The sequence below is a fragment of the Dermacentor variabilis genome, chromosome 11 (genome assembly GCF_050947875.1).
Source record: "Dermacentor variabilis isolate Ectoservices chromosome 11, ASM5094787v1, whole genome shotgun sequence".
Classification (NCBI taxonomy): Eukaryota; Metazoa; Arthropoda; class Arachnida; order Ixodida; family Ixodidae; genus Dermacentor; species Dermacentor variabilis.
The window spans coordinates 26646126-26655752 of record NC_134578.1 but is presented as its reverse complement, the minus strand read 5'-3'; the positions used below and the strand labels follow the sequence as shown (position 1 = coordinate 26655752).

General features: G+C 42.7%; 1 protein-coding gene across 3 annotated transcripts; it reads right to left on the bottom strand.

Annotated features, from left to right (window-relative positions):
* Positions 1-620: 620 nt before the first annotated feature.
* On the bottom strand, positions 621-9120 carry LOC142564846 (uncharacterized). Of its 3 annotated transcripts, none has more exons than XR_012824690.1 (4): positions 8748-9115; positions 6766-6830; positions 3960-4101; positions 621-1047 (listed from the first exon to the last, which is right to left on the bottom strand). XR_012824690.1 is itself a non-coding variant. In XM_075676027.1 (4 exons), exons 1-4 carry the CDS (start codon positions 8833-8835, stop codon positions 901-903), a joined length of 525 nt encoding a protein of 174 aa, XP_075532142.1. In that variant the 5' UTR covers positions 8836-9120; the 3' UTR covers positions 621-900. The 3 variants fall into 3 exon arrangements, 2 of the variants coding, with proteins under 2 accessions (XP_075532142.1, XP_075532141.1); XM_075676027.1 differs by having other exon boundaries at positions 3990-4101; positions 6653-6830; positions 8748-9120; XM_075676026.1 differs by having other exon boundaries at positions 6653-6830; positions 8748-9112.
* Between the last annotated feature and the right edge of the window lie 507 nt (positions 9121-9627).

Genomic DNA, 9627 nt, shown 5'->3' with positions numbered 1-9627 from the left:
TGATTGAGTCCTTTAAAGAACGCTGAAGAGGTTTTAGAATTGGAAGATGTACGGGGGTTTGTAAGGCCGCGACAGTATCGGTCAACACCTCAAGTTACTTTTCTCGATTGTGCGAGTATCAGCGCCGCAATGACTGTTTATATTTTCGTTCAAGCTCAGCCCTCCTCGCGCGTCGAGCGTAGCGTCTGAAAACCAAGCGCGAAGATGACGTCAATCCAGGGTCTTCAATACGCCTTCAGGAAACCTCACTTGGAAGCAAGCGCCGATCCTGTGTACTCGTTTCGTCCTTGTTTATTTTTCGTGCTACTCTTCTTCCTTCTCATTCACTAACGAGTCTATGTGTAATGCAAAAAGTACATTAACCCACACGTACCTTTGTATTAAACGGGGCTGTAAGGACAGCCGTAACTATTTTGTAAATTTTTTACGCGCGCTTTCATTTTCTCATACAGCATATCAGCACGTAGTTAGCGTGGGAAGTCTGCTAACCTGAAGAATAACTGGTGGATTCGAACCAAGCCACATCAGAGGCTACCGTTGCACCTACGTCATTTTCGAGAATCGCCGACCCGACCTCGAATCTCACGAGTATCAAGGTGAAATCACGATTCCTGACCAAGAGTTATGTCGAACCAGCTTTATTTCTAGGAAAAAAAAATACAGTTACGTGTTCTCTCTCTGAAAAAAACATGCGAATTTGCTTGTTCTCTATCCAGATTAGATTCGTGAAATATCCGAATGCTCAGGTTCCAATCTTTGGCGCCAAGGTGAACTACTCTGCCAGGCGGTCGTAAGAGGCGGAACTTATATGACACACAAGCCCTGAATGCTTTTTTTTTTGATAAAGTGGAAAGCTTCTGCTACTTATGATTTAAGCTCTAATAAGAGCATGCCAGCTCTTTATTCCTCCAAGCCTGTGGCACTCTCCGTCACTCCGTGGGTACGTTTCCGTTTACCGCGTCGTATCTTTACTTTAAGAGACTGGCACCCAACAATGTTTTCACCATTGGTCACCTTAAACTTCATGCTAATGGTCGTCGGGGCGAACTGCAAGAAAAAAGAAAGCAAGATTACTAGTCATTAATTTCAAAACATATATGCAAATTAAGACAAAAACACGAGGTCGAGCAAGCTGGAAGCGTGCCACCGGAAATATCCCGCCTTCAAAAAGGAGGACATGGAAGCATTACAAATAGGAAATAGTAGAAAATGCAGTAGAAGACAGGTTGGTGAACGAATCGCTTTCATCGTACCCTATTGGCTTCATTTCTCAGGCAGTGCTCGTCTACTAAGATATAGGTGCACATTAAATATCTCCTGGGGGTCCAAATTAATATGAAGCTTCCACTATGGCGCACTTCATCATTAGATCGTGGTTTTGGCACGAAAAACGCCAGAATTTAATTATTTAGGCATACAACTGTTCTTCTTGTAGATTGCCAGTGCTAGTGGCATGCCTTGTCAGCTTGTGTTGCAGTTTTTTTGACAAGCAAAGCTACACTGCTTCAGTCATGTTTGATGTAGTGGGATGAGGTTGGTAAATAGCTGGGAACAATATGAAGTCGCGAACGCCTTGCAGGCTCACTGGCTACTATTCGTAAATTGTAACATGTGCTGTAGTATAATTAAGAAGCTAATTGATGATACTTTGTTAATTAGTTGAATATGTGTCTTGATTTCTCTTGCAAATAATGTCGCCCTTCCCGAATAATCCATCTCAAAGACTAGAATTATGTTCTCTGTTATTGCAAGTTTGTAAAGATTCCGTAAAACTTAAGAATGATCACTTCATATAATTAAAATCACAACTTACTGCAGTAATGAAACCAAAATCGCAAATCAAATTCCAGGCGTAATACAATCATAGTTTGTATAATACAGAAATTCCAACAACACTGACTGCACAAAGCACAAAGCAAAAACACTTCGCTCGAGATCATGCTACAAAGCTTATGGAACCGGGACACCCGCTAGGAATAGCTTCCTTAAAGTACACCCTAACTTTCCTACTTTTTGCCCATTTCTGCAGTTACCTTCACAGTATTTTTCGTCCTCGTCAATAATAAAAAAAGTATAATTGATATTTTTTTACCTCACAGCCATCGGCTCTTATCTCATATTTTTTTTTTCATTGAGCCTTGGTGACTATATCGCTCTTTTTGCAGTTTTTTTTTATGTAGCGCAAATAGCACAAGGACGTAGAAGAAAAACAGAGGCCCACACAGGCGCTGAATTCCAAAAAAACAATTTATTTCCGGGACGGACGCCACTTTTATACCCTCGCTTTTTAATTCTTTCTTTTTTCAAAGCACGTGTCCGCTGTCAAGGTAACAGAGCACATGATAGCATCACACACTTCCACACTAGGCAACAAGTATTCTATTCAGCGCATGCGCAGACACCCCAACTCCTTCTTTGATAGTGACAGGGACGATTTTCTAATACAGGCATCGCCAAACTCTTCAATGGAAGCACTTTCAATGATTAGACGAGTTAATTCGCATTTGCTCCTCCCTACAATAATTGTATCTTCAAAGCGGGGAACGCGTCAGCTCTTGTGACAATGAATTTCCAGAAAGCCAGCCGGCGAAGGCTTCTTAACTTCATTGGAGTGCTCCCTAAGCCTATCTTTAATTCATCTGCCCATTTGTCCGATATAACTATACAGGGCAACGGAATTCTTTAAATATCACGTGTCTTACAGTTAACGTACTCTCTTCAGCAAATTGCACACTCCGTCAGCACGAAGTGCAGCGCAAGTGCTGGATGCTCTTAAACCACTGCTGGCAAGTCTCGAGTAAGCCCCATGGCTCACCCGCATCCCCTATCCGCGCAACAACCACTGGGCCTTTGGTCCTCCCAGATGTCATCAACGCAGAAAATTAGCTATGGAACTCCACTTTTGTGTCACGGCGCTTCACTACAGATGGAGTGATCACTTCCTTCCTTCTATTCCCCCTTTCCCTTATTCCCAGTGTAGGTTAGCAAACCGGACGCTTGTCTGGTTGTCCTGCCTGCTTTTCCTCTCTTTGCTATCTCTCTGTCTCTTTCTGGGCTGCTTTTCGCACGCCTCCTTTATCGTACTATAAAACTTTCTTTTTCCGCACAAGCTTATAAGCTTGTTTGTCAACCTTTCGACATAGTCCTATCTTCTCTAAGTTATGCGACAGGCGGTGGTCGTATGGAATTACTGCGAAATTTTTCTTTTTAACCGACTATTGCTCAAACACATTCTCGCTATGTCCCTTTTAATAAGCTTGGAATGAGCAGAACTGTAGGATAAAGAGGCTTATTAACTCTAGGCTGGTAACACGAGCAGATGTGATCGTCAGGCAACACAATATTTGGATACAGAAAGCGGATACACCTATGAAGTGTTACTTCGAAGGCCACATTAAGTGGGCTAAGAAATTCACAGATTATGCGTGTAGCACCTTCACATTTTTTAAGCACTTTTGAAACCACCACTATCAGAGAAGAAGTTGAAATACCTGCGCATGTGTTAAACATAATAGCTTTTGCCAAGTGTGTAAGTGCATTATACTGTCATGTGATCTGTTACCTTGTCAGTAGACACGTGTTGTAAAAGAAAGAAAGAAGAAAAAGTAAGGGTATAAAAGTGGCGTTCATTCCGGAAATAAATTGTTGTTGGAAGTTAGGGCCTCTGTGTGTCTGTGTTTTTTTCTCTACATCCTTGTGCTATTTGCGGTACAGGAAAAAAATGCAAAATGTCACTTCTCCAAGCCAAAATACCTACACTGATGGACTATGGCTCCTCTATTCAACGCAATAAATGTGGCATCTGTAACAGTAAGTATATATACCAAATTTCTGATATATTTCGTGAGGAACCCCATTGCAAGCTTAAACATTAGGCCGAAGAGAACACTACATTCTGAGAAAACAAATATCCACAGGCTCATTTTCCGGTGGATACAATGCATTTTTTCTGTACTTACGCCGGTAACCAACTGTATAGATGGAATCACCTTGGCGTCTATTGACGGTGTCTCTTCGAAGACAGGTACTGGGCAGTGGTTCTCCCACATCTGTGTTAAAGCTCTTTCTTGTTCAGTGGTTCCATCACAAAGCTTATAGGAGCTGAAAAGTAATAGAAAGGCGCTGCTCAGCCGAAACTATTAATCAGGTATAATAACGGCACCACCAAAGGTGCAAACAGGAACACGTCAATACTGCTCAACGAGTGCTTTCCAAAGTACTGGCGTCCGCAGAATTTTATCTCAAGATTACTGGAGGGAAACGTGGCCCTGCAAATCTTCAGCAACCATGGAAACCAAGGGTTATTAGCTTTCTTAGGTTGCTTAACGCTCTTTGCGGGACCTATCTATCTACCCGACAGCATACAGATTTATCTGTCATCTATGTGCCCTATCTATCTATCGATCGATCGATCTTTCTATGTCTGTAACCATTTTCCCGCCAACTTCGGTCACTGGAAATGGGCCATCTAATGGGTAGGGCATCAGGCTGTGGCGCTGATGGAACGTGGAGCGAAACCAACCATTGGACAAACTTGTGTCACTGGATATATGGCACTGGGGCATTTACCAAAGAGCGCATGTGCTTGCTGTTCATTGCGCCTCTGTAATGCCAAGGTGGAGCACAGGGTAGGCCACTTGGCCTGCTCTGCTCATTAGTGAACCTGACCTCAACTTGGATAACTGAGCGTGTTCCACTGCCTAGGTGGCGGACATCAATGAAGTCGGTGAATTTAGGATAAATTATGTTACTTGGTATGTGCCAGTGCTTATGTGGCTCTCTTCAATGAACCGTTTTGAACCCAGCCTGAGTCACTGGGTATGTGATACTACGTATGTGCCGCACTTCAATTAACATATTTGATGTCAATTTGTGCCTGAGGGCATGTGTAAGTGGGTACGTTCCACTCTTCAATGAACCCATTTAACCTCAACATAGGCCACTGAATACGTGAAACTAGGTATGTGCTGCGCTTCAACTAACGTATTTGATATTGATTTGAGCCTCTGGCTATGTTGAAGTGGGTATAGCCGCTCTTTAATGGGCCTCTTTACATCAACTTAGCCACTCTTCAAGGAACGTCTTTTACGCCCACTTGGGTAACTTAGGTGAACTGGATATGTGCAGCTCCTCAGTGAGCCGCTTTTACACAAACTTGGCTCACTGGGTATGACCCACTAGCTCTGTGCCACTCTCTGTTGTCCTCTCTTTCTTGATTGAATTACAGATTCGGGTATCTCGTAATACGCGCATTCCTCAATTACATTTCAATAATTTAAACAATTATCTTCGTTTGCGGTATTCCATAAACCATCGAGTTTCACTTTCAGTTTCACTTTATTCCTTTACGAAATAGCAAAAAATTCCTTGCGCATATGAAATACAAAAGAAGGTCCGATACTCAATGACTACATCGGGACCTTCCATGAAGGGTAAATCCTGAGAGGAGCAGCTGTATGTCAGCGAAAAAAAAAACTAATAAATACAGAGGGCAAAAAAATAAATACAGATATGCGGGCAGCTAGATATTTAAATTAACTGCGAACAACACGTACGTAACAAGAAAGTACATACATACATACATACATACATACATACATACATACATACATACATACATACATACATACATACATACATACATACATACATACATACATACATACATACATACATACATACATACATACATACATACATACATACATACATACATACATACATACATACATACATACATACATACATACATACATACATACATACATACATGGGAGACGTTCGATGTTATTTCGCACATATTGTAGCCATATACCAACTTCGCGATGACAAATGAGTTTTATAAGCTCGCGTGAGAATCAACAAGCTTGCTCGAAACGAGACCGACATAGAGCTGGGCGGGCATCAGTGGCTATGCGTTTCGACCTTCTTGTACAGGCTAGTTACAATAGTACAATACGCAGTGATGATAGATTTCTGCTTCTACTGCCGTGCCCACGTGCGTGTGTGAGAGAGTACTGCATACGGAGCCGCGCACTAGTTGAACTGTCGGAACGCCAGCCAATGCATAGACTAGTGCCGGAGACATAATATCCAAGTATACGCCCACGCCAACCAAGGAGGCATTGTTGCAGCAGCTCGCGAGAGTGATTTTCGAGCTGTTCCAAGTGATCGCGTTCCCCATTGATATATCCTGATATACTGACTCAAAAACAAATTATTGCACACTTTAGGAAACACCGTTAAAGTTTAGCTAAAATTTGCTTTGCTTGACAGAAAGTTTCTATAACAAGTAAATCATTTCATCGAAGTTACATTTCTGATTCTTACTAAATTGTCTAATAACACGAATAACTTCTAAATGTCAGTTTAAATTCGTACATATTTTAACTCGGCAATCAAGAATGTTTTGTTTCGTTAAATTCACTTCAGCACGTGTGAATAAACAATGTTGATACTATCCCTTGAACCTGCTTTAAAAGATCCCACAGGTCTGTGAATCAGACCCTTGAGAAAAGCGCGTAATGATACTGAAAGTATTTCTCTGAACTTGTTTTTAATGCTTTTTCAGGCGTCGCGTACAAGTTAATACGCGTTTTTCTCTGCATTAAGCTTCTCGAAATCGAACTGTATACTGCTAAGAGAACCGTACCAACTCCCGTAACCAAGGAAGCAGGGAATTTTCATCCCGTTCTTCTTGCGCAAGACAAGCTTCAGTTTCGGGTTATCTCCGAGTGTTTCGTTCAGTGTAATCGTAAACCTTACGGTCATGGTTTTTGAAATTGTAGCGTCCTTGATGGTGACGTTGCTCAGGCGAAAAACTTGGAGATCTGAAGAAGACAAAGAATAAGCAAACTAAAGTGCTACCAAAATATACACAAGTTTAGATGGCATGAATAATATTCCGCCAACCAACAGCGCTGCTTCAACGCGGCATGCCCCCCCCCCTTTTTATGCCACCAATCCTATTTCTGGTGTTGCATTCTCTTGATACCTGACGGGGTAATTCTCGCAAGGACGCTCCACCACTAAAGCTATGTGGTAGACTACATCCATAAGTTCTTGGAGAAGTTCACCAGCTTTACACAAGCAAAGCTGTCCCCACCTGGACTGCGTCTCCCTGGGTCTGGTGGCACATTTTGTGGTTACACTCAGCGCGAGCATGAAACAAAGAGAAGCAGTCAACCACGAGTCCTAAATTGTACTCACTATAAAGTAACAAGCACTTCCTCTGATTACACTAGCACTTACACTGAATCGGCATTGAAATTAATCGAACGTAAAGATCTTTTAAAGTGAGCGCTCCTGGTCATTGGCTCCTCTGTCCGTGTCATACTCGTGCTACCTGTAGCCATGGAATCGTACAAGCTATCTCGCTTGCATTGCTTTCAGGCCCCTTTTAGAAACAACGAAGGTTTCATTCTTCGGTACATTGTTCCTGCATTATTTCATGAATTCCGTCATTCAATCATACATCATTCATACATTATTTTATTGGTGCATTCATTCATCATTCATACATCCATGCATGCATTCATTCGCTCATTCTTCTGTTCAATGGGAAACGCTCGACACATCTTCGCGGTTAATTCGACGGTACTCGAAAGTTTCAACACGAAATAGCTCTACAGGTTGGGAAAAGCGGCTGTGCAAGCCGATTGTTCGCTTCGCAGCAAGTGCGATGAAAGAAATGGATGATGACAACTTCCGGGATCAACAACCCAGCACCTCCAGAGCCCACTCTGCCGAAGAACATTTAAAAAAACGGCCTTTTGAACATTTTAGTCCCACAGGACCTGTCGCCAGAGGAATGACAAAAAATTGTGGCGAATAATCAATAAGCACACTCAATGTAATCTGCCTAGACTAGCCGACGAATATAACAACGTTTGCACTACAGCGGGATCAGCATTATCCGGCATCAAGTGCTGTTGCGTTGCCATCACACTTTACCATCACACTCATGCATTCATTCGTTGCCATCACACTAATACAGACTTTAATGATGCGAATTTTCTCTAAAGGCAAAAGTCCCAATGCTACCGACCTTCCAGCCCACACTTTCGTACTAGCTTAGGCTCCTATTGTGTAAGAAGGATAGAAAAGAATGCTGTCTAGTGAGGCCGTTCTTACCGTGGGACGAAGACTAGATTTTTTGCCGAACCAGTGGCTTAATTTTTTCACCTGCTGCACATCATTTCAAACCTCCATCTGTCTGCAACCATGTTTTTCTTTCAGTCATTCAACCCCTTTCCTGTGTGCAGGGTAGCCAACCGGGCATCCGTCTGGTTAACAATCCTGCCATTCCTCGATTCTTTCACTTTCTCTTCTTTTCTACGAACAAAGCCACAAAGATATATTGCGATCTTTTTATCTCGGTTGAAGGGACATGTAGCACGCTACTTGAGAGTGTAGCAATTATTTGATATGTTGGCGGATATTACTCATTCATTCTTATTTAGCCATTTGTTTATCACCGTGTTTGAAGTTAGTGTTCGTTGAATGCATGATCATTTACTAGAGTTTCAATGCTCCGGGTCCAGCAGAGCGATCTGTAATAAATACATGAAATTGCAAAAAAAAAACTAAATGTTTTCCCACCACACCTTCCGTGACCATTTATGTGAGTGGTGAGAAGTACCAAGAATCACGTTCGTCCTGACTGACACGAGCATCGAATCCACATCAGTCAGGCACTGGTAACTCATTGTTGCATGGTGAAGGTCAACAGAGGAAGATGTACTTGCCTGAACATTCTTCAATCTTGGGCGTCTGTATCCATGCACTGACCAGTGAATAGCGTATCAGGCAGATAAGAGTCAAAGGAGCAAGCATATTTCATACCCTTATTTCCAGGACAAGTGCACTGGTCTATGTCCGCCAAAGTAGAGGTTATTCAACTGGATTTTCCGTGTCTCAGGCTACAGGCAACTAAGGTTACATTTATGCCCCATCTCAGTGTCTTCCTTAGAGCAACGTCTTCAAGAAAAAAAATATTGCTGCTACCTTTACCGGAGGTTCTTGAAGAAAAGTGTAACTTCAGAGGGCTACATTTCAAGAAGAGAAGGAACGGATAGGTCGTTGTAATTGTGGCTTGTCGCCAACGCAACGTTTTCACCATTGTTCGCGGCAAACCTCTCTAAGCCCATTGTTCTACGTGGCCGGCAAACAGTCATACAGATGGCACTGAGAGCTGCCCATGTTTATAACTGGGAAACAAAAACAATGCCTGCAAACGCTCCGTGCGACGATGAATGGGATGCACGTCAAAATCGCTCTTTCCCATTGTCTCGGAACTCTACCCGCTCATATTTCCGAGCAAGTGCAGTGGTCGCTATACTCGCGGGCAACTTTCTGTGGCTCTGAAAGCAAAGATACGGGCGCACGGCGGCTGCACATGTGTTACCGCTCCAAGTAGTACGGCAGCGTTGGCAGTTCTTTGGTTGCTCGGAACGGACGATTAGTCGATGCTGCCACGTGCGAAGGTTTCGCGTCTGGAAAGGAAAAAGCCGCAAAATAAGTAAACTTTTACACCCATTGGTATGGTCGGTCTTACTTACCTCTTGCTAATAAGGTGTCCGTGGTGTCTCTTTCTCGGCCTAACAGAACGTGGATTAAAACGCGGGA